The following is a 24,453-nucleotide window of genomic DNA, read 5'->3' as shown; positions in this document are numbered from 1 at the left end:
AAAAATGCTACAGGGTTCTGTATTTTTAAGAAACATTGAAAGATTCATAAAGTTATGTGCCCCCAATTCCAAAATGTGCGCATCTCTGCATTTAAATCAATTGAACAATAGATAGACAGATAGATGAACCGTCAGTGAGTGAGTTAGTTAGTTAGTTAGTTAGTTAGTTAGTTAGTTAGTTAGAGTCATCAACACTTAAATTTCATCCAGATTTGACACCTGATAGCGTGCGTATTAGAGGCAATTTACCAAGAAAACGGATATTAGCCTTTTGTTATTTGCATGCTCTGCTATGTCTGCAATTTCTATAGGGCTAGGAAAAACAAATCCCCTCAAAGCTTATTTGTAAGGAGATCAAATTAATTTTGTTTCACTTCTGGTTGATTTATCATATGTTGTTCTAATTGTTTTTATTTTAATCAGTTAGTTGTATTGCATTATTTTAAGTCATTTCATGTAAATAATTTGTTTTATTTCAATTAGTTTTAATTCTTTTCATTTCAACCGATTTATGGTCAGACAGTAGCTGATGTATTTAAACCAATAAACTAGAAGAGATTTAGCACTAGACTCATGCGTCTCTTCTTTTTCTGATCCTGACCGAAAAAATTCCACATTTAAGTTCCAACAAGCCAGAGTTCATGTTCATGTTTTTGGAAAATTTCTTGACATAGTGGGGAAAAACTTGGTAGCCATGTGACCTGAGGCATTTCTGTACAAAAGAATGGGTAATAGGAGGCTTGAACCAGCATTAGAGCCCTTGCTGACAAACTGCAGGGTTTGTGCTGTGGACCTACAAAGTTATAGCACATTTTAACAAGCGACTGGTAAATCAATACCCTGAAAGGTAAAATATTATACTTAAAAAAAAACTTGAAAGTCAATCAATTTAGAAATCTGATGTAACCAGATCTTGTTTAAGATAATTTTAAAGTGGACTGACCTTTAAAAAAAGGGTATCAGACGTAGCAAAGTAATACTTTTATTTTGAAGAGCTACTCCGGATGAGCGTCACTAAAGCGGAAGTACAAACTCTTCCTGCCCATGTGTAATCCTCACAGCAAACCTGCGTTGCTGGTATTTGTCAGACCCTGGATCTGAACCGGGAGGTTTGTGTGTTTTGTGTTTTTTGTTATACCCGTTGTGAGTACATTTATTCATGTAGTCTATGTTGTACGAAGTAAAGTGATCGCTTTTTCTGGTTTCGGTACAGGTTTTATCTAAAGAAGCTAACAGTGAGCTACAGTGAAGTTACCCTTTCATAACCACTGCTGGCAACGAAACCTATTCTGGTAACCACCAAAGCCTGAAACGTGGCTGGTGGCCTTTTCATAAGGGCTGGGCATTGTAGGATTTAACCGATTGACACGAAGCTTTTAGCATCAATATGACACCTGAGTAATTTGTTAAATAAACGCTATGACCTGTAAGTGTCGGCGGGTTAAGGTCGTTTTGAACTCTCTATGTGGGGACTTCTACCTCGGTTGGCTGATTATTTAATGAGAGAAAATAATCATATAACATGACATACAAAGACTGATTTGTTATTTCTTGATAGGATTTCTTTTTATACGTTGTAGCATCATGTGTATAATGTTGTGCCAGAGTTAATGACGTCCATCCCGAGATTAGCATTATGTTGTTGTTTTTTAGGTTTTGGTGTTCAATTTGTCTGATAATTTGTTTCAAAATAGGTATGTCATCTGCCTTTCTAAATTTGTACCTACAACAAGTAGAACTCAATAACAGCTTCTAATCTCTAAATATAACCACGGACATTTTTCTCTGCTACTGTTTGATTTCAAGTCATAATTATATGTAGTGACGAAGTAGCAGAGTGGGTCATCTCTCAGTCCAAAGCTTTGGGGTTCGTTCCCAGGTGTAACTTCTTGGAAGGAACCCACACTTAAACTGCCTTGGTTGTGGGAATGGAATTGGTCATAACAGATGTTGTTACGTAGCACCCCCCCCCCCCCCCCCTTACACACATACACACACAAAGTCTTTCTCCCATTTCAGCATTATGGCCAGTGGCGAGCAGGTGGTAGCAGTGGGAAAGGTTTTGGTGGACCCAGGACAGGACCTGACCCGGCGGTTCAGAGCTTTATTTACACTGAAGAACCTTGGAGGTAAATGGTGACACTGGCTAAAGAAAACAATTCTTTAAAAAAGTCAAGTTTGAAAAATAGGCAACTCTGGGGTAAAATTCAAGTGTGATCTGAACATTAAATTGTTTTTCAGGTCCAAAGAAAGTCAGATCTAGATCTGCGGCTTTACAGTTTTCATGTGACATAACACAATTCAACCACTGTGCTTCATCCTGGCCTTATTGTTAGTTGTTTAAGGCATTCTTAATAGGAATGTAACTGTAACACAAACTGATGATACGATAACACTGTATAAAGCAGTCTATGGTACAGAATTTATTGTGGTAAAATAAAAAAAGATAAATGAAGACTTTGAGAAAGTCTTATCTAATATAGAACAACTGATTATTGAGATTGGTTAAATGACCTGAAAAGTCTTTTTTTATGGTACAAAATAATTTCACCTGCTAAATCTTGTAAACAAGGAAAGTTATACTCACAGTTTAATATCTGCTGTTTTTTCCCAATTGTCTTAAAGCAACTTAATTTCTCTGCAGATTAGGCTTTAATTTTAAAGTTTAAAAGACTTAATCAAGTCAGATTGGAACATGTACAACCAGTGTTATTATTCAGTGTCAAAATCTCAACTTTTTTTCAACAAATTAAGTTAACATATTAACAACTTAAGTCTTTTGTGAATGATAGACAGTATGAGTTGTATCCCACTTTGAATACCACACGTAGTCTACTTAAGCAGTCCTCAGGAATAAACATTTACAGTCTGTTGAAGTTTTGCATTTGTGAACTGATTTAGGCTGAATCATGTTTTAGGTGCTGAGGCAATAGAATGGATCAGTAAGGCCTTCAGTGATGACTCTGCTCTGCTGAAACATGAGCTGGCTTACTGCCTGGGGCAAATGCAGGACAAACAGGCCATACCAACTCTGACTGCTGTTCTTAAGGACACACAGCAGGAAACGATGGTCCGACACGAAGCAGGTAAATGTACACTTGGGCAGAATTTATTGCCACTTCTGGTTCACATGTTTCAGTCCCCACTCAAATCTTTGACTTCTGCTGTCGGCATGACAAAGTATACTTGGGCAAGTTACTGAGCCTTAAATTGCCACCAAAGGCATTTTCTATTGTAAATGAATGTATGTAAATGTTCAGCTGATTGAATACCTTGCTTGGCACTTAATGAATTAGGAAAGTGAGTTTGAAAGGACGAAGAGTGAAATGTGAAAGCCCCTTAAGTGGGTGGACGACTGAAAAGGTGCTGTGAAAGTACAGTTTATTTACCATTTACTTGAGCTTTACAAGAACAAGGTCTAACAGTGCTGTCTGCTTGTGCCTATTAACTATGGATAGATCAAAGGTAGAAGTAATCCTCTGAAGGACTTTGCATCAAAAAAAAACATCAGTTAATCTATAAATCTCACTGGGTGTGTGTCTACAGGAGAGGCTTTGGGAGCCATTGGTGACCCTGTGGTTCTAGATCTGCTTAAAGAGTACAGTCAGGATCCTGTTATAGAGGTAAGAAGAAAACAATCAGAGCTCCACAGTTGTTCTCTCAGGTGCAGCATATGCTTGTTGGGGGGCTCATGATTTCCAACTCCTTCAAGACAGTTACATAACTTAGTTTATTTTAGGCATATTTTGACATGTTAAATTTGACCAGTACACACCATGGACTGTGTAATAAGTGGACATGGTCTCCATGATGTCACTCATCTGTTTCAAAAATCCAGCCTGGTTCAAAAATGGCTTGAGTCTGAAACGCTAAATAAGAGACACAGCTCAGCTCACGTGACTGATGGGCGCCCTTTAGCTGTTAGAAAGAAAGCTAAAACTCTGCTTCATATACAGTCTACGGTTTTTAAGCAAACCGTCGGCATGAGTCATATTGGAAATGGGGTGGGTTTTGAGCCTCCACACTGACAGCTACTGCCCATCAGTCAACTAACCTGTGCCTCCGTTTGGGTGAACTTGTGATCCTAATATCCTCGAAACTGCTGAGTCAGAAAAAAATTCCCCCCGTACAGGGTGTGCGTTTGAGAAATTAGCTCTTTGGACAGGAAACGTTTTTTGTACCAGGATGTAAACATATTTATTTCTGCTGCAAAAATAGCTTTATTTTGGCTTGGTGTGTATGTGGTTTCCAGTGCTTCCATTCATGCTTTTATTCATGAGGCCTTTGTTAACATTGCAATTTTGTCTCTGGTCAGAGGTTTAGAATTTACACAGCAGACTGGAGTCTATGATAAAAGTGACAACAGCTCAAAACTAACTTGATGTAACTTGATGAAAAGATACGACAGAGGTACATTTGAACACACTGCCTGCTCCCTCCTTGCAGGTTGCAGAGACGTGTCAGCTGGCTGTTCGGAGACTGGAGTGGCTGCAGAGTGGGGGAGAGAAACAGTTGGATAACGCGACCACAGACGATAATCCATACTGCTCTGTTGATCCAGCCCCCCCAGCAGAGAGGAAGAGTGTGTCGGAGCTTCGTTCAGCTTTGCTGGATGAGAGCCTGCCATTGTTTGAACGTTACAGGGCCATGTTTGCACTGCGTAACCTAGGAAACGAGGAGGCTGCACTGGCACTGGGAGATGGTAAGAAATGAGAGGTGTCGTTGATGCATTGTTTTCTATCTATCATAGATTTGTAACTTGAAATGAAAACAAGGCTGGAAGGTTCCGCTGAAAGGTCTGAACTACATATAAGGGATGTCACTCATTTTTAAAAATTGTAAAAAAAAAAAAAAATTCCTGTTACAACTTTATCTGCGTAAACTCAGAAAAGCTGAATGAGACAAGCTCATCAGATCTTTATTTGGCCGATTTTAACATTTCTTGACCTTTGTAGAACTTCCAGTTCTGTCTTGTAATTTACAGTTTTTGGAAAATAACATCAACTCTGAATTAGTTATTGGGATATACATTAAAGCCCATTCATTATTGACAGGTTAATTCATGCCATGAGACATGTGACAGGGTGTTATTTGGGCATGGCCCACTGCACTGCACATGGAGTGCATTGATACCGTCATCTGTTTTAGTACATTTAAAGCATACCTGAGCAATAAAAACAGTGTTTGACTTGCTTCACACCTGAATACATGTTATTTTCATGTCTTGTCTCCAGGTCTGCAGTGCTCCAGTGCTTTGTTCCGTCATGAAATCGGCTATGTCCTAGGTCAGATGCAGCACCCAGCCGCAGTCCCCGCCCTGAGTGCAGCTTTGGAGCGCCTAGGTGAAAATCCCATGGTCCGCCATGAGGCCGCGGAGGCACTTGGCTCAATTGGCAAAGAGGAGTGTCTGGCTGTGCTGCAGCGCTTCCGTGGAGATACAGAACGTGTAGTCAAAGAAAGTTGTGAGGTTGCTCTGGACATGCTGGACTATGAAAACAGTGACCAGTTCCAATATGCAGATGGACTGGTTCGGTTGCAGGGTTAGAGGTATATACCCCTTAGCTTATTTTCAAAACACTTGTGCTCTCTTCACTGTTTTTATTACCAAATATGGCAGAACAGGTGGACCACTACGCACTACACTGCTTTTGGATCTTCTGGGATGATGCTCTACATTATAAACGCTGCTTAGCACATATAATCAAAAGTGAAACCATAGAGGTCCAAACAACCCAGACAGAATTTATTGCTACCAAGGGTTATGTAAAATGTTAGGTCTTAAAAAGAGTACTCAAGTCATTTTTGTGTCTTCCCATCTTCCAGTTTACAAAATGCAGGATTTCTCAACACCCTGCCAGTGACAACAAGCAGTCTGTAAAAGTAGTGTATGAAAGGTAATTTTGCTTTCAAACCCTCTTATTTCTGCATTTGTTTTGCATTTGGTGCAAACTGTTTACTTTCATTTGACTCATAGTCCTGTATCAGCTTTAGGTTGGAAGACAAAAATCCAGACAGAAAAATATAACAAACCCTTTTATAAAGACATATTTATTTTTCTGGAAATATCTGGCAGTCTTGTTTTTCTTCATCTGGGCTGCGCAGGATTATGAATACTTATGAGATCATTGTACTGACTGGCTTAATGTTAAAGCAATACTGTTAACTTAGGCTGCAATAAATAAATTCTGATCTTTTGTCCTTTAATTCTGCTGCAGCTAATCAAGATTACCCATCAGATTCTCTGTTGAAAGATTTAAAGTATCTTAGGCAGTTGTCCGATTCTTTTTCAGAGATTGTTCATTTAAGACTGTAATGTGTTTCAAAGAGTTGTACAGTGGTTATATATTGATTCTCTTGAGCTCCTATGGTTGCTTTTCACCAAACTGCTGTGACTGACAGGTTATCCCTTTGATCTCTTTCATTGTCCTCGGTTACATGTGAATGTATGCAAATTCATTTTATCCTGTTCAAATTTCTGGTGTTTTGATCTGAGATTCTCAGTAAACCTTTTATGCCCTAAATATACGACTCAATCTGTCAAAGCAGCAATGTAGAATCCCTTTATTTTCATGCAGCTCTTTTTGATTCTTTCTTCTTCTTGCTGTGGTAAAATTTTACATTGACATTAGGCTTACAGAGTGTTTTTGTTGTCATGCTTAAAGGATTGGGTAGCAATTAAGGAACATCCAAGGGGCTGAGACAAAAATAGATCAGAGCAGAGATGCCTCAGTGAATCAATAAGTCAGATTCTGTTGTCGACACAAACCATAGATCAAATCTACCAAGATCATCAGCATCAAATGATGATGTTTGGAGAAATAACAATATATAAGGACACATGTTAGCAATGTACACCACCATTTTCAGAGTAAAACAGATGAACCTGTATTTGTTCATCTCAACTTTTATATTTAGCTACCTGTATTTCTACATGGTCACTTAGTGCACAAAAACTTGAGTGCATTTTTCTTGGTATGAACAGCAACATATGTGAAGGAAACCATCCTGGCTTTCATAAATAGCCTGAATGCCTAATGGATTTGTCCCTTTTAATTGGTGCTGACATTGCGGTTCATGTTTTAACCATACAGTCTATGGTTTTAACCTACACTACAAAAAGGCCATGTGAGACTTTCTGTGTATGTTTCAGGAATACTTTGTGCCTCACTTTGCACATTTTAGGTCTCTCCAAATACATGTTTCAGTGTAATATGTGTAAAGTTTAATCTCGTATCACTTGTCAACCGCCATCATTTCAGGTTGTTGGTTTGGTGCATTTGGCGCTTTTATCACTGAACTGTTGATGCGCCACAATGATCACGTGACACAATGTGAGCTTTACAAACGTTGCATGCGAGTATTGGCTTAATTTTGAAAGCAGTAGGAACAACCCACTTAATCGTTGATAATTTATTCAAAAGATTTACCGGGATATCAACTGTCATTTCCTCTTTCCTGGCAAACGTCCAATTCTGTTGACTAACTGTCCACTAGGAGCGCACTGCCACCGAGCAACCGTTGTATGACAGTTACCAAGCAACCATGGAAGTTTGGTCTACTGTCTACACCGCCGGTTTCTACCGAGCCTGCAGTCACGTTTAAATGCTAGAAATTTTAAACGCATCAGTGGGCTTGATAGATATTACAGGACAAAGAAAAACGGAGTAAAGATGGATTTTATGAATGGAAACCAAGACAGAAATGAACAGAAAGCGAACAGTGCCGCTTCGTTTAAGGCCTATTTACTGAAAAACAACACGAAAAACAACCTGAACCTGTAAGTAAGGCAATCTACAGCTGCTTAGCTTATACTGAGTTTAGGTTACAAAAGGAAACGTTGATGAAAGCATATTAACAAAAAAGCAATAGAAATGCGAATTTGCACAGTACTTACACTATTTAACTTATAGTAAGTCCCTGAATTTTTACTCGAATGTTCCTGTCAAAACATAACTTTTACCTTCAGAACTCAGGGTTTTTAACAGATACGAATTAGAAGTGACTTACAAGCACAGTCAGCATGAAGGCTATTGCTATGCATTTACTTTTTGTGAAATTACCATTACTAATGGAAAACTAATGATCCTGTCTGTAATGTTCCAGTTATGACCACCTCACTCAGTTGCTGATGAAGGTGATGGATGAACGTCCGCAAAATGTTGTGGATGTGTTTGAAGATATGAGCCGTGATGTGAAACGGGGTTTATTTGAACAAAAGCAGAGCACCCTGCGTGATCTCCCTCAGACTACAGCTGCTGAGTTAGTGGCTGAGCAACAACGCCAGCTATTTTCTCGTGACCAGGAGGACGAACTGGTATTGGCTACAAACACACAACACATTTATTTTTTATTTTTTATTTTTTGCTTGTTTGTTTCGAAGGGGAGAGCCAGATGACACTTGGTTTATTGGGAAAAAACATTTCTTAAAAAAGTAGTTTTTTTATATATATATATACATCTAACCTATATATTTATATATTTCTATGATGTTAACTGCATTTAACTGGAAAAAAAGATGCCTTTTGTACAGGAAAAAAAATTACTGCTCCCTGCTTCTTGCTTTGAGAAATCATAATCTTTTATCAAGCATTCTTTCCTCTGATGCAGTGTATCAAGAGGTTTTTTCACACTACATGACACTGTTCCCATTGTTGTACATAAATAAAATGTTATTTCTGTTATTTTAATTTTCTACCCTTTTTTCTGTCAGGTGGACACACCTTATCCTAATGTGAATGAGACTAGCTTTTACCTGGAGCAGGCTGGGGTGAGTCTGGGCAGGGTGGAGATGCAGAGGATCTTCCTTGCACTCAAGCAACTTGTTGACTCACAAGCACTGCAACATTGCCGATTTTGGGGCAAAATTCTGGGAACGCAGAGCAGCTACATTGTGGCTGAAGCAGAGTACAGGGAAGGGGATGAAGACGAAGAGCAGATCGCCGAGGAGGCAGCAGAAGAAGAGGAGAGAGAGGGGACTCAGGAGAATGAGGTGAAAATACAAAAAAAAATTGCTTATATGTCTGTTTTTGTTGTTTTTTTCCTTCTTTTGACAGACTGTGAACAATTTCTTGTGTTTGTTTACATCTTCAAGTCTTGTGTTGAAAATTAATACAATCTTTGCAGAAAATCAACCATTTTGTATAAAAGAAGCACATTTGGTTCCAATGTGTACAGAGCATCACTTTGCAGCGTTTAGATCCTTAACAACTGCAACAACATTGAACATATAGGCTAAAGACCAATCAAGTAATTCTGTTTTAATCTTTCGTAGACAACTAAAGGGGTATTACCTGGGTATGTTTAAGCAATCTCCTGAGTGATATTCTGGTCTGTCTTAGATGAGAAAGTGCTTACTTGGTTTTTACCTGATTTTGATTTTCAGGTGGATCCACTGCCCCCATCGACCTTCAAACCCCCACCAGTCGTCCCAAAAGAGGCTATAGGAACAGGTGCCAACAAGTTTGTGTATTACGTGTGTAATGAAGCTGGTCTTCCTTGGGTAAAGCTCCCTTCAGTCACTCCTGCACAGATCACTATTGCTCGCCAGATCCGTAAATTCTTCACCGGGAAGCTTGATAGCCCAGTTGTAAGCTACCCACCTTTCCCTGGAAATGAAGCCAACTACCTGAGAGCACAGATAGCTCGTATATCTGCTGGAACACAGGTCAGCCCCTTCGGCTTCTTCCAGGCTGGGGAAGAGGAGGGTGATGAGGAAGAGGAGACGCATCGAGACAGCTACGAAGTAAATCTTGAATTTGAGGGCATGCCAGTTGTTGAGATGGCTGAGGCTTTGTCTAGCTGGGTTCACCATGTTCAGCACATTCTGCAGCAGGTACAGGTCAAAACTGGCACATTGACTTATTGTTGCCTAATGTATACATTGTATACATTGTATACATACACACTTGTGTTGAAAGTGTTTACTTTCGTCTGCATGTAAATGTATAAATGAACTTCTTAAGGGACGTTGTACTTGGGTGAATCTGGCTGTGAAACAAGAAGAAGAAACTCATGATGAAGAAGAGGGTGAGGACAGGGATGAGGAGCTTGATGAACCTACGCAAGAAGTTGGACCCCCTCTCCTCACTCCCCTCTCCCAAGATGAAGGTCAGTCTTTGATTTTGGACATATTCCTACCATACCAGTAAAGGGTTTGAAAGATAAATAATGCATCCTGGATATTATCAGAGGGGATGGTTGCATCTCTGTTGTCTTTTTTGATTTGTGATAAGCTTTCTAAAATCTAATTGTTTAGCTGCCAAAACACCAGTGAGTTAAGACAGGAAGGAATAAAATGCTGGAGCAGTGAAATAAGGTCCTTTCACAACCTTTATAAACAAAGATCTATAAACAAATTTAAACTAGCTTGTAAATGACTTTGTTATAAATAGTTAAATTAAACTTTGGAGCCGATAATCCCCCTTTCTAAACTGATCTTTCTGTTCACAGCGAGAGAAGAGCTCTGTAACCTCTAATACCTTTAAAATCAGAAAACATAATTACAGTTTACATTCACAGGACTGATAATTGTATCATAGTTTATCTTTTGCTTTACTGGTACTGTTAAGATGAAATGATAAGATAAGATGAGATAATATTGTCTGCATCCCTCAACTTTTGTTAATTAGCCAGCAACCTCATTATTACTCCCATTTTCTAAAACCAAATCTGTGTTCTTAAAAGCAGCTAAGTGTCTTTACTGTTTCTATTTCCCAGAAGTGTTCAATACACCTCCCTGGAGCTCCAAAATATCATCTGTTCTCACCAGCCAGCATGCAATAGCTATTTTGAGATCGAATCTCTGGCCAGGAGCATATGCATATGCATGTGGAAAGTAAGTTACTGGTTCAGAGCCTTCTATCTTTGTGATGGATTTATTGCAGCAGCCTAAAAGAAAGGATTTAATCCATGATCATGTGCTTTTTTATTTAGGAAGTTTGAGAACATTTATATTGGATGGGGTCTGAAGTATGCAGGAGAAGGGTTTAGCCCACCTGTCCCTCCACTACCACAGAAGGAATACCCAAGTGGACCAGAAATCGCAGAGGCCACTGACCCGTCACTTGAGGAGGAACAGGCACTAAAAGAAGCTTTGGAGGAACAGCAAGCTGCTCAAGAGGAGATGGATGAATCAGATGAAGAAGAAGAGGAAGATGATGACTAAAAATATACATATATACTGTTCACCATTTTCATAATTGTTTTATCTGTTAAACTTTTTTTTAAGTCAAAAACAAAATAAATTAGCTTATCCAGCAAAAAGTGTTCATTTTAATTAATTGTTAATTTCCAAGTTAGAGGAAAAAGTGAGCTAGGAAAGCTGGTCTCGAGTTGAAGCATTGATACCTATTCTCTGAGCAGAATGATTGGTGATACATCTGATGTAAGCAGTATCCACCTGCTGTAAATAAACTGCACCTCTAGTATTTTCGACCACTACTTTGTGCCACAGGTAGGTGCTGACAACCATGGTTGACTTCTTTTGGAATGCCTCCAAACCTGCAAGTCTTCTTCTTCAGTGTGAAAAAGAATCCCCTGACTTCAGACACATTGAAATTATATAGGTATCTGGGCTACTTTGAACCAGTCTGTTTGACTAAATTAAAAAAAAAAGGGGGGGGGGGGGGGGGGGGGGGGGGGATTGATATTTATATATATATATATATATATATATATATATATATATATATTTTCTGAATTAATAGATTCTAGAAACGTTCCAGAAGATGAAGCACTGATGTTTTAGTAATTTTATATTGACTCCTGTAAATAAACTTTGAAGAATTTTGAATTGTTGTTACTATTGAATAAAATTGGTATTATAAAACAACAGAACAGTGTCTCGGTAGAAGAAAGCATTACATAAAACTCCACTGTATCTTTCTCGAACTTTCTCGGAGCCGATGCGAGCGCCTTGTGCAACAGCTACGTGATCAAACGTTGACGGAAGAGGGCTTGTCACGTGCTGTAGAACAGTCCAGATCAACATGGCGGCGTGCATGAAGATGTTCGGAGCCTCGAGACAGCTGCACAGAAAAACAGTCCTTTTGAGGCCGGACTGGCCAGTGGTTTTCAGGGCTGGCCGCTCTTCACTGGCTGACACGTCGGCCTTGGGTCGACTCCAGCCTCCACGTTTCTACAGCAGCACCGTTAGCGCACAGAAAACATGCCCCAGCCGCTGCTCTTACATTCCGTTCAGCACATCAATGACAGCTGGCTGCAGGTTGGCCACCAGAAGTCAGCGATGGATGCGGGTCGGAGCTGTTATCCGCAGCCGAACAGATCTCCTCACACCCTCCACTACACCCTACACGATTCAGGGCAGAATGTTCGGGAACCGATCCAGTGGTGCTGGCTTCTCTGGAGAGGACGGCGGCGAGAGTGCAGGCTCTGGGGGAGAGGAGTCAGGGGGAGATGGAGGAGTACCATACACCGGGCCTCAGATGACTGCCCTCACACCTATGATGGTCCCCGAGGTTTTTCCTAATGTGCCGCTGATCGCTGTGAGCAGAAACCCGGTGTTTCCCCGCTTCATCAAGATCATTGAGGTGAGGATGATGTAATGTTTCATGTCCTGTCCAGTGTTTACAGGGGGTTCAAGGACACAGAGATGATGCAACAATCTGGATGCAGAAAATTGTCGTATACACTTTAACATTTCTGCTTACGCGTTAATGTGTTCCTGTTTATGTTTTTGTTCTTCTGTTAGTGTTTTTCTTTGCTAATGTAAAGAGTTAAAAGTTTCAGCTTTAGGCGGGACAAGCTTTTTAACAGGGAAAAGTTTTGCTCCAAATATCATCACCTGTGTGAAGCTCTGAAGACATCAAAAGGCTGAAATACATTTTTAAATCTCTTTTCTGTTTTTCTTTCTGTCAGGTTAAAAACAAAGAGTTGATGGAGCTGTTGAGGAGAAAAGTCCGTCTGGCTCAGCCTTATGCTGGGGTCTTCCTGAAGAGGGATGATAAGTAAGAGAAATGTCATTCCAGTAACTAATAAAAAACATGGTTCAATTGACAAAAATGAAATGTTGAATGGCTGCAAAATTATAATAATTCTATGTCATTAGTAGGGTTTTAAGTAGACTTTGTTATACCTAACTGATAGCCGGTTAAAGAGTTGAGTGCTTTGACAGAGCTTAGATTTTTCTTTTCTTTACTTAGAAATCTGGTGTGATCTACTGTGATAAAACAAGACACTGGGTCAGTCAAGAGAAGGGCTGTCTTTAATAATTAGTCCCATCTGTTAAAACTCAACTTTCTGCTACCTGATCTATTTTTGTGTCTTGTAGTTAAGACTGTTTTTGTCTCTTGCAGTAATGAGTCAGATGTGGTCGAGTCTCTTGAGGCTATCTACTCGACAGGGACCTTTGTTCAGATTCATGAGATGCAGGACCTGGGAGACAAGCTGAGGATGATCGTAATGGGGCATCGCAGGTAATGATGAAAACACCTCTGCTGCTGAGCAAATATTTTAGAAATAATGCACAGAGTTTGTGTGAAACCTTTATAAACTTCTGCAATCTGTCCACATAATTTGTCAGGATACGGATCACAAAGCAGCTGGAGGTGGAGCTTGAAGATGAAGCAGCAGCCCCGGTGTTGTCAGAGTCTGAGACAGAGTCCCAGCCCAAACCACAACCGAGACGTAAAGCCAAACGCAACCGCAAAGACCAGCCAGGTTCTCTGGCAGAGCAGCTGGAGGAAAAGGTCTGTAACGTGACCCTCACGTGTCTCGTCAGTGATCCTCTGTGCTACTGTCACTCAGAAGTTCAATCAATTAATTGTCATTTACATCAGTGTTAATTTTGGCTACTATTTTACATTTAGAATATTAATATTCACCACAGGGGGAGTAATTTTTAATCAATGTTGATGCTTAGATTTCTGAAGCAGACCTGAGTCCAGAGTTTCAGCCTCTGCCCTCGTCCAACATCCTGATGGTCGAAGTGGACAACGTTCAGCATGAACAGTTTACTGTCACAGAGGAGGTCAAGGTACAAAACAACGAGTAATTCTGTGTATTAAAGCTATGAATTTTGAACAGATGTTAGTTGTTTTTAATAAAATGTCTCATGAAAATGATTTCAAACATCAGTAGAGATTTAAAAAGACAGATTTCTGTGTTCCACAGGCACTTACTGCAGAGATAGTGAAGACAATCAGAGATATCATCGCACTCAACCCACTGTACAGGTCTGTTATGGCTTAGCTTATAATGTTTGACAGTTTTTCTTTCTTTATCTATTCTAAACATGCTGTTTTAATTTTAATAGTTTGGAGTGGTGTGAAGGACTCTGCCGCTTATACTGAATTCATGGATGGAAAAAGTGTTAAAAACACAAAAGTTTACATTTATGGGATTTTAAATGATGTATGCTATGCTTTATTACAGCAAATTAAAGTAAAGTTAACATACAATGAAACTAGACAGGTAGTAACTTAATACATTTAACTCCTCCAAATATTGAAATGTAAGTTTGTCTTAGCTGTCTTTGGCACAAAAAGCAACCTCCTCCAAAAATATGAGACAATGCTGTAGTGCTAAAATCTGTCTAGTTCACGCCAAGCTTAAAAAAGCTGTTCTCACAGCAGAAATTAACAGATTTACAGCCTGGTACAAAAAAACGTCTCCTGTCTGAATTGCTAATTTTACTATCAGCATATATTGTACAGGAAGTGTTATTTTTTCTAACTAAGCAGTATAGAGGATATTAAGATCGCAAGTTCACACAATCAGAGGCACAGCTCAGTTCATGTGACTGATAGGCACCCTATAGCTGTTAGTGGGGACGTTCAAAGCCAGCCTCACTTCCAACACTGCAAAAACTGAAATCTTATCAAGTGTTTTTGTCTTATTTTCAGTAGAAAATTCCTTTTTAGACTCAATATGAGCCAAATTCACATGACCAATCCAGAAAAATGTCTTGTTCAAAGTTATGTAAGGACAAAAATGAGGTCTGAATTGCTCGTAACCAGTAAAAAAATCTTCCAGTTGAACAAGAGAAAAGTTATTTGTATTAAGACATTGTTCTAGTCTCAAGGAAATTTTCAAGCAATTTTTTCTTGTTCCATTGGCAGATTTTTTTACTGGTTACAAGGGAGTCAAACCTCATTTTTTGTACTCTGATAACTTGAAACAAGACATTTTTCTGGATTGATAAGTTGAAAGTGGCTAATATTGAGTATAATAAGACTATTTTTACTTAAAAAAAGACAAAAACACTTGATAAGATTTCAGTTTTTTGCAGTGAATATGGCCGCCCCAGACGGTTTGCCTCAAAAATCTGTTTCAGAAACAGACGGGTGACATTAGGGAGACTACATCCATTTTTTTATACAGCCTATGCTTTGGCTACACCACAGTTTCCTTTGGTATAATTCTGAAAACAATAACCCCGCCTCCAGTCCCTGATGTAAGCAGATCTATTCAAGCACAGCAAGGGGTTGGAATTGTTTTTTCTGGCTTAAGGGCAGTTCTCTGGTGGTTGAAACATAAAGAACTGGCTCCAGATTAAACACCAGCCCTGTTCTTAGATGTTCACAAGTTGAACCAGCTCTGAACAAGCACAAGGGCCACAATGAAATGAACAGACTTGATGAAAAGGGGCTTGTATACATATGTATGGAAAAATGCTCATTGTGTTTTTTGTTTAAAAAAACCAACACTAATCATTCTATATTCCCCTCCAATGATTAACCTCTAAATGATCTAGCTTTGAGCTCCTGCAGCATCCTTTTTACGAGTCTTACAGTTTTCCGTTCAACATCACTATAATATAATGATGAATGGGACCTTATCATGGTGATGTCACCCTGAGTTATCCAGTCTAATTTGTTTCCTGCCACTGACTTGATTTGTCTTCCAGCACTGTTGCCGAACCATTCTCAAGCTTTCTTCATTGTTGTGATTCTCAGGGAGTCGGTCCTCCAGATGATGCAGGCTGGTCAGAGAGTGGTTGATAACCCCATTTACCTCAGTGATATGGGAGCAGCTCTGACAGGAGCAGAGTCACATGAGCTACAGGATGTCCTGGAGGAGATAAATGTAAGTGCTTTCTATGCTTTAAAGAGGAACAGGTAATGGGAAACTGTTTGATATGATGCCTGTATAAAAGCACAGAGAAGGTGCTGTGTGCTGCACTGAAACTGAAGTTGATCAGATGTGCATTTGTCAAGCAAAACTGTCCTGATTCGTTATTTTCCCTTTCTCTTAACAAAATGTAAAGGCATGCACATGAATCAACTTTCTGCTTTTTTGCCCTAACTTTTTTAGTTGGAGTGTCCTCTAGATTTTCAGTATGCCAGCAGTTTTTTTGTCTGTATATTGTAAGCTTGACTTTTTGCAACAAAACACAAGTGTGCAGGTGTCTTCTATACCTTTTGCTGTGTTTTTACAGATCCCAAAGCGTCTCTACAAAGCTCTGTCTCTGCTGAAGAAGGAGTACGAGCTGAGCAAACTACAGCAGAGACTTGGTAGAGAGGTCAGTGGTCATCACCAAACCAAACATATCAGCTTTGACAGACCACTGCTCTGCTTATCTCATTGACCCGTCTCCCTGCTGTGATCACAGGTGGAAGAGAAGATCAAACAGACTCACAGGAAGTACCTCCTGCAGGAGCAGCTAAAGATCATTAAAAAGGTGGATGTTATTTTATGCTGCATGTCAGTCGGAATTATCAGTCAGCAAAGTCGGCAAAACATTCAAACTCTACTCCTGCCTATATAAGATGTAAAAAACAGTTGAGGATTTAGACTTGCAACTTCCCCTTTTCAAACCAGGTAGACAACATATCTGTGAAGCAAAAGAGAAGCATTTAAGACTTTAACATCATCAATGTGACAGACTTGGCCTGTGTTTGGTTATTAAATTACTGTCAGATGATCATATCTTAGATCAGCAATCTGATCTGTAAATATAAAACAACATGGGGTAAACTGTGTGATGGTAACAGATCTGTAAACTCTGACTCTTAAACAAAATTTTGATGTGGATTTTAAGGAGCTGGGTCTGGAAAAAGAAGACAAAGAAGCCATAGAAGAGAAGTTCAGAGAGCGACTCAAAGACAGGACCGTCCCTCAGCACATTATGGACGTCATCAATGAAGAACTCAACAAGCTCGGGCTGCTGGACAACCACTCCTCAGAGTTCAAGTTAGTCTTCTGTCATCTTTGTGTTTCTTATCCAGGAATGCTTTTAGTAATACTTGAGTTTGGCAAATGCAATTTGTAGTCTCCCAGGAGAACACAAGGACACAAAGTTGACCTGAGGTTGATTCTTTTGATGGTTTCATGCTGTTCAGTGTTTGATCTCTTGAAATTGATCTCAGTTTTGCTGCACATTCAAGATGCAAAGTCAATGAGAAAAACCTGTTGACAATGAAACTTTGACCTTTGTCAAGAGAAAGTGTGTCCTGTAATAATTGGCTCAACACGAAACTACTTCAATATCCTCCTACAGTGTCACCCGTAACTACCTGGACTGGCTGACCAGCATGCCCTGGGGTATCAACAGTGAAGAAAACCTGTTACTGGACACAGCCAAAGAGGTTTTAGAGGAAGACCATTATGGAATGGATGATGTTAAAAAGCGGATATTGGTTAGTAAATGCACATACAATTATTATAGAAAACTTCATTATGTTGATAGATGATGTTTAGTTACCTGTTTAGGCTCTTCAAAACTGCAACTGCATTTCTTATACGAGGAATGAACCTGACACCCTTTTTCACGCAGGAATTCATCGCAGTGAGTCAGCTTCGTGGCTCCACGCAAGGAAAGATCCTGTGTTTCTACGGTCCTCCAGGTGTTGGAAAGACCTCCATTGCCCGTTCCATCGCCAGAGCCTTAAACAGACAGTACTTCAGATTCAGCGTGGGAGGAATGACTGATGTGGCTGAGATTAAAGGACACAGGTCTGAAAGTCTTTCATGGCCTTAATCAACCTTTACTTATCAATGTGCCATGCGCAGATCCAAATCTATGGTTTTGGAATAAGTCTGATTCATTCTATATGATGGGCCTCTTCTATGTTATGTTCATCTATGTATGATTATGCAGTGGATCAGCATTTTTACATCATCAAACATTGTATTAGACTTAAATTCTGTTAGTGGAAAATAGACATAATCCATTCTTCCATATGCCTTAGTGAAATGCCAAAGCCTGAGGTGTGGCAAGAACACCCTCTGTCCTTTTTTCATGCAGCAGAAATGGGGTAGAGAGCAACTGATACTGATACTATGAACCGAGTTTGACTTCATGACCTTCCTGGACTAACGCTGTGCTCAATTTATGTTTCCAGGAGGACTTATGTTGGAGCGATGCCAGGGAAGATCATCCAGTGCCTGAAGAAAACCAAGACAGAGAACCCTCTAGTGCTAATAGATGAGGTCAGTCTGGTGCTGCTGTACTGTAGTTGCGCCCTTAAAACTCAGTCACATACTGTAACAAAACAATAATAACAGAACTGGAGGTTGTGGAATGATATTATATTTAACTAGAAAAGCACCCAGAAGCACAGACCCCCTCCAAGCATATTGTGATTTTCACCCAACACTTTAGTCTTACTTTAATGTTATACTCCCTTTCAGCAGACTGTCTGCTACAATTTGGTGTTAGTTGCAGGTTTGTACGATAATTTGTTTCCTGACAGTGTTGAAAATTATGATGACCCAGCACATATTTCATATTTCAGATCTTAGTATCCAGAATATTGCCAGGATCTGGATCGTACTTTTACATCTGTCAGAAATTATGGTGACCTTGTCTTGTATTGTTTTGCCAAGCAATCTGACCATTTATTGTGGAGTTATATAAACATATGGTGAAAACGGCCCTATCTCACAATGATAAGGAGTCCTTAAAAAAAATCCTGGATCCAGACAATGTTCGGGATCACCTTCAGAATTTAATCACTTCTTCCTTATCCAATTTTGAACATTTTCTTAAATTTCATCAAGATCTGTTTGTTACTTTTTGAGTTATGGTGTTCACAGACAAACAAACAGACAAACTCTCCCAAAAACATAACCTTCTTTGTGGAGGTGATAACTACTGTTCTCACCTTAAAATACTGTTTTCTGTTTAATCATGGCTCTCTGACCACCTAACCAGCTCATTATTTCTGCACACAGATTGGCTGTCAAGATCTTGGTCTGTAGCCTGTACAGCTGTCATGTCAACACACGGCTGATATATAGCCTCTTTATTATAACAACTGTAAACTTAGAACATATTGTCCCTACATGCAAGGAACCATTAGAGGCAATATTTAAACTATATTTAAGTCAGCATCTTGGATTGCTTTCAGGATTTATGCAATTCAACCTTTTTTAAGAAGGCTGTGTGATATTACGATTGATATCACTGACTCTTTCTTAGGTGGATAAGATCGGCCGTGGTTACCAGGGCGATCCATCCTCTGCCCTGCTGGAGCTTCTGGATCCTGAACAGAACGCCAACTTCCTTGATCACTACCTTGATGTCCCTGTAGATCTCTCAAAAGTGAGAAAATGTTTTACTTGTTGGCCGTCTTGGATCAGAGAGGAAAATTTCATGTTTTATTAAGCTGGCTTCTTTATGCCCTCTTCAACAAAGGTTTTGTTTATCTGCACGGCCAACGTGACTGACACCATCCCAGAGCCACTCCGAGACAGGATGGAGATGATTAATGTGTCTGGATATGTGGCCCAGGAGAAACTGGCTATTGCAGAGGTAACGCCAACTTTAGCTTTTTACACACTGTCTTGTCTAAAAGCACACTACAGATTTATGAGGAAAAACAATTTTAGACATTTTTAATGGACAATATATGAACACTTCATGATGTGTCAAACAGGTCTTATCATGAATTAATGGGCCTTTTAAAAAATGCCGCCACAAAGAAGACTCACCAGATAACAATATTAGACACATCTGCTTAATGTCTTATCTGTTATACTTTATATTATATACAGTGGATAACAAAGCCAATAGATAATTGTGATTGCAGTAAGTTACACAGTTATCTCATTATAAGGTGCAACATTACAGTAAAAGTACACACTATGAAGTAGGTTGTTGTAATATTTTTGTCAGTTTTGAAGTTTGTTGTTTCACTCATGCCAAGTTGTTGAATTTTATCAAACCTCCTCCCAATCTCCTGCTTGTCTTTAATGTGTCTGTGTGTCTGTCTGTGTTCAGCGTTACCTTGTGCCTCAGCTCCGCACTCTGTGTGGTCTGACTGAAGAAAAGGCCTCCATCTCATCAGACGCCCTCAGTCTGCTCATCAGGCAGTACTGCCGAGAATCTGGAGTCAGGAACCTGCAGAAACAAGTTGAAAAGGTAAAAATATTGTCATGTTCTACCTTTCCTTATACTTTACCAGAGCACACGTGCAGCAAAGATTGTTGTCTGTAGGAACCTGGACTGACTGTGTGGAACCTTTCAAGATGTGTCAAAAACATTTTTCACTAACATTACTGTTGGATTTATTGCCATAAATGTGATCATTTCAATTTCTGTCATTCATTTATTGTGGTTTTGTTTATCTCACTTGCTTTTGTAGTTTTTTCCAGGTCAGATGTCTGTTAAAGTCTGATCAAACATGTCCAACATGAAGATATAAACGGTCTACATCCATATTTTATCTTTAATACTCTCTACCTTCCAAATAGCCAATGTTCCTGTCTGAGTTAAAGTCAAAGCAAGGTTGAGTTCTAAGTCCAGAAATAAGGAACTGAGTCTGACTTGGGTCTGGATCCTGGACTCAATACTACAGCACTGCAATAGTGACCCCATTAAATAGCTCATCTCTCATTTTCTAACTTGTATACTGTTTCCTCTGTCTCATCTGTCTGTCAGGTTTTCCGTAAGGTGGCGTTCAATATCGTCAGCGGTGAGCAAAACACAGTGACTGTTACACCTGACAACCTGCAGGACTTTGTGGGTAAACCGGTTTTCACGGTGGATCGAATGTACACGGTCACCCCACCAGGAGTGGTCATGGGTCTGGCATGGACCGCTCTAGGTGAGAAACTCGTGCAGTATTACATACACAACCTAGTATGAATGTAAAACTGAAAAAAGACGTTTTTTCTGCATTCTTTCAGGAGGGTCCACGCTTTTTATAGAGACGTCACTGCGCCGTCCTGCTGGAGGGTCCGACTCTAAAGGAGAAGGGTCACTGGAGGTTACAGGTGAGGCAGGACGGTTTTGATAAGAGGGGATACAGGAGGAGAGGATTTAACGGTACCAAGCACCTGATGTCTTCATCTCATTCTGAACGAAGCATGCTGAAGGTTTCCTTTTCCTCCTGCAGGTCAGCTGGGTGACGTCATGAAGGAGAGTGCAAAGATCGCCTCAACCTTTGCTAGAGCATTTCTTATGACCAAAGAACCAGAAAACCACTTCTTGGTCAACTCACACCTACATCTGCATGTTCCTGAGGTGACCATAGCAATAAAATCCTGCAATCAAATTACTTTCTGATTATCCTGCTTAATTTTTTTTTCATTCAATACTTGTTATATTGATGGTGCAATAGTTAATATTTCTCTATGTCTCTCTCTTTTAGGGGGCAACTCCCAAGGATGGACCAAGTGCCGGGTGTACCATTGTTACAGCACTTTTATCTTTAGCTACCAACCAGCCTGTGCGTCAGAATGTGGCTATGACCGGTGAAGTTTCCCTAACAGGAAAAATACTGCCTGTAGGCGGGATCAAAGAAAAGACCATAGCTGTAAGTACAAGAGCTTTAGAGATTTTCTGTCATCTCAGGAAGTTTGAGGACATCTCTAAGTGGTATATTAGTATAAAGTATGTTATAAGAGATGCAGAGTCTTAGGAGCACTCTCATTGATTAAGCAAGTGAGCTGATGCCAACACTCATTGTGATTGTTTCTTCTAGATGAGTCCCTTACTTTTTCTCCATCAGTGTTCCTTATGGCTTCATGGAGTTTTAGTGATGTGATCAGTGTCTGCTTGGTGAATAAAACGTCCAAGCTTGTGTTGTTATACAGTGCAGAAATGTAGATGAGCACAGACTAAAGGCTGGTCCCAAATATTAAACATGTTCATTATGTACGATCACTGAATCGGAGGCCTTCTGAGCTGCTTCGACCTGAAGAAATCACTCTTAACACACCCCACAACACAGGAAAATCACACATGATGTCATCAGACAATTAGGCCTTTGCTGGCTTTGATCGTAAGGGGGAGATCGCAAAAAAAACAGCCCGAATATCATGTGGTGTGTACCCGCCTTGACCTTTTTGTTTCTCGCACAGTTTAGCTTGAGAAAGACATGCATTCCTAATTATTACTTTCTGTATGTTCTCCAGAATCTAAACTGGATTTTCTTGTCTCCTAGGCTCGCCGTGCTGGTGTTACCTGTATCGTCCTTCCTGCTGAGAATAAGAAAGACTTCTCTGATCTACCAGATTACATCACTGAGGGTCTGGAGGTTCACTTTGTGGATCACTACAGCCAAATCTACCCAATAGTATTTCAACAGAATTGAAATCAATAGATCTGATTTTTACAACAGCAACAAAATAGAGCAAAGATGAACCAGGCTCATTTTTTTAATCTCCCTCAGAACTCAGAAGTGTATCTCACTGCATAGCACTGATTGTCACTCTGGATGCAGTACAAAAAGCCCAACTGCTGTTTCTTGGCTGAACACGTGTAGCCTTGACTGTGATGGTACAAAGAAAAGTGATGTAAAGTTCTTCAGAGGAACAGGTGGATTGGAAACTCATTATGTACATATTTCATTCATTATTTATATTCTCAGTTAAAGCCTCCACAGGACCCCTGAGGTAGAGGAACAGTCATCTGATAAAGAAAAAAAAGAGCTGGTCCGAAGCCAGTAGGCCTTAGACACCGTAAATGATCATCATGATGGTGATGATGATGATGAAGAACACCGGCCTGTCATTAAATGATATAATGTCACTAAAAAACAGAAGTTGGCATTGCAACTTTGCTGCCAGGCAGCCTCTTTACCCACAGCTCTCAGGAGACAGGGCTGTGGATGGACTCTTTCTTAGATTTATTATCTTACTATTTTATACTATTATTGGCAAGATGTGATGTTATGATGATGTTCAAATAAATCAAAAACAAGAAATACATTTTCTGCTCTTAGTCCATTTGATTTTGTTTTTTAATTGTGGAATTTGTTACAGCAGGGGGTCTCATGGCTTGAAGGGTAGGTTCAAAGGTTCATGGGTTTAAAAAGGGTTCAGAAATTCAGGGGCTGTGTAGAAATTTATAGCAGAAGCAGAGTGGTGGTAAACGGCTGTCTCCACAAGTTGCTGAGCAAAGTGAGATATAGAGAGGAAGAAATGTTTAAGGGAGAGCTTTTTTGGCGTCTGAACTCCCAACCCCCAGTTTTAGGGTAAAGATTGTATCGCTTACTCTTTTACAGTTTTACTTCTTTACAGTGTAGCGATTTAAATGAACAATACTTTTTATTTGATGAGGCCACATGTTCACACTAGAACTTTACAGCGAAGCACTTTATTTCCATAACCTTACAACCTGACTCTCTAACAAAAGGTTGAATCTGTTTACACCTCTCTGACTTCTTGTTTTCTGCTGTAGCTCCTTATGGAGTCTTTCCTTTGCCACTGGCAGATTTGAACCCTTCAGGTTTCTCGTGTATGGAAGCGTATTGCTGTCAAAACTAAAATGACATTGCAATCATGAAAATGAGAAAGGAATACACTAAATGCATTTTCAATTCAAGATTAAAGGTGCATTATTTGCGTCAAAATAAAAATTAAATGTCCAATATACCATTATCATTTTCATTTTCATCTTCAAGACTGCAGACTGTGTGACATAATTCAAATTAAAATGAAAAAGGGTGTTTGCATTTTAATTTTCAAGAAATGGTCCAGTTTATTCATGACATAATTCAAATGTAAATGCAAACATGAAAATGAAAATACAATACTGACTTTGAATACTCATTTGAATTTTGTCATGAATAAACTGGACCATTTCTTGAAAATTAAAATGCAAACACCCTTTTTCATTTTAATTTGAATTATGTGACACAGTTTGCAGTCTTGTAGATGAAAATGAAAATGAAAATGGTATATTTGACATTTAATTTTTATTTTGACGCAAATAATGCACCTTTAATCTTGAATTGAAAATGCATTTAGTGTATTGCATTTTCATTTTCATGATTGCAATGTCATTTTAGTTTTGGCAGCAATATGCTTCCATACTCGTGGGCATAAAGGGCCTTCATGTTAAAATGACTCCAAAAAGATAAAATAAAATAAAGTATAGCCATCAATGCTGTTAAGAGACCCTTAGAGATTGTCTCTGTACTGGTTTCATAATTTCTTCTAGCACCTCTGCAAAGGGACCAGTGCCTATACTCATGAGACAATGCTGTTTTCAAAGCCAGTAAGGTGTGATGTGTGATTTAAGGAGGGGTGGGACAGTCTACCTTT

The 24,453-nt window shown here is 39.5% G+C and overlaps 3 protein-coding genes across 5 annotated transcripts; all 3 read left to right on the top strand.

The window, feature by feature from the left end:
• Positions 1-988: 988 nt before the first annotated feature.
• On the top strand, positions 989-6,478 carry dohh (deoxyhypusine hydroxylase/monooxygenase). Of its 3 annotated transcripts, none has more exons than XM_074668258.1 (6): positions 989-1,109; positions 2,020-2,129; positions 2,919-3,086; positions 3,547-3,623; positions 4,447-4,702; positions 5,235-6,478. In XM_074668258.1, the coding sequence occupies exons 2-6, from the start codon at positions 2,024-2,026 to the stop codon at positions 5,543-5,545; spliced, it is 918 nt and encodes a 305-aa protein (XP_074524359.1). In that variant the 5' UTR covers positions 989-1,109; positions 2,020-2,023; the 3' UTR covers positions 5,546-6,478. The 3 variants fall into 3 exon arrangements, with proteins under 3 accessions (XP_074524359.1, XP_074524361.1, XP_074524360.1); XM_074668260.1 differs by having other exon boundaries at positions 1,003-1,143; XM_074668259.1 differs by lacking the exon at positions 989-1,109 and adding an exon at positions 1,216-1,292.
• Positions 6,479-7,617: 1,139 nt separating this feature from the next.
• Positions 7,618-11,613, top strand: rsph4a (radial spoke head component 4A). The gene is made up of 7 exons (XM_074668519.1): positions 7,618-7,777; positions 8,104-8,314; positions 8,711-8,989; positions 9,383-9,832; positions 9,963-10,107; positions 10,717-10,834; positions 10,933-11,613. The coding sequence occupies exons 1-7, from the start codon at positions 7,671-7,673 to the stop codon at positions 11,162-11,164; spliced, it is 1,542 nt and encodes a 513-aa protein (XP_074524620.1). The 5' UTR covers positions 7,618-7,670; the 3' UTR covers positions 11,165-11,613.
• Positions 11,614-11,916: 303 nt separating this feature from the next.
• lonp1 (lon peptidase 1, mitochondrial) lies at positions 11,917-23,093 on the top strand. The gene is made up of 21 exons (XM_074668810.1): positions 11,917-12,548; positions 12,877-12,965; positions 13,314-13,433; positions 13,541-13,706; positions 13,880-13,993; positions 14,131-14,192; positions 15,915-16,044; positions 16,397-16,480; positions 16,571-16,639; positions 17,000-17,151; positions 17,459-17,597; positions 17,735-17,913; positions 18,303-18,390; positions 19,382-19,504; positions 19,598-19,714; positions 20,183-20,323; positions 20,843-21,008; positions 21,091-21,177; positions 21,300-21,427; positions 21,555-21,719; positions 22,350-23,093. Exons 1-21 carry the CDS (start codon positions 11,988-11,990, stop codon positions 22,497-22,499), a joined length of 3,030 nt encoding a protein of 1,009 aa, XP_074524911.1. The 5' UTR covers positions 11,917-11,987; the 3' UTR covers positions 22,500-23,093.
• Positions 23,094-24,453: the final 1,360 nt, after the last annotated feature.

The sequence above is a fragment of the Halichoeres trimaculatus genome, unplaced genomic scaffold, assembly GCF_033239565.1.
Source record: "Halichoeres trimaculatus isolate MK-OKI-2021-1 unplaced genomic scaffold, fHalTri1.1 fHalTri1_scaffold_4, whole genome shotgun sequence".
Lineage (NCBI taxonomy): Eukaryota > Metazoa > Chordata > Actinopteri > Labriformes > Labridae > Halichoeres > Halichoeres trimaculatus.
The sequence above is the reverse complement of the archived record's forward strand: the minus strand, read 5'-3'. Positions and strand labels throughout refer to the sequence as shown.

Coding starts and splice junctions, on each gene's coding strand:
- dohh (XM_074668258.1), top strand. CDS start 2,024: ATGGCCAGTGGCGAGCAGGTGGTAGCAGTGGGAAAGGTTTTGGTGGAC. Junction 3,087..3,546: donor GATGGTCCGACACGAAGCAG/GTAAATGTACAC, acceptor GTGTGTCTACAG/GAGAGGCTTTGGGAGCCATT. Junction 4,703..5,234: donor TGCACTGGCACTGGGAGATG/GTAAGAAATGAG, acceptor TCTTGTCTCCAG/GTCTGCAGTGCTCCAGTGCT.
- rsph4a (XM_074668519.1), top strand. CDS start 7,671: ATGGATTTTATGAATGGAAACCAAGACAGAAATGAACAGAAAGCGAAC. Junction 7,778..8,103: donor ACGAAAAACAACCTGAACCT/GTAAGTAAGGCA, acceptor GTAATGTTCCAG/TTATGACCACCTCACTCAGT. Junction 8,990..9,382: donor AGGGGACTCAGGAGAATGAG/GTGAAAATACAA, acceptor TTTGATTTTCAG/GTGGATCCACTGCCCCCATC.
- lonp1 (XM_074668810.1), top strand. CDS start 11,988: ATGGCGGCGTGCATGAAGATGTTCGGAGCCTCGAGACAGCTGCACAGA. Junction 12,966..13,313: donor TTCCTGAAGAGGGATGATAA/GTAAGAGAAATG, acceptor TGTCTCTTGCAG/TAATGAGTCAGATGTGGTCG. Junction 16,640..16,999: donor AGCTAAAGATCATTAAAAAG/GTGGATGTTATT, acceptor GTGGATTTTAAG/GAGCTGGGTCTGGAAAAAGA.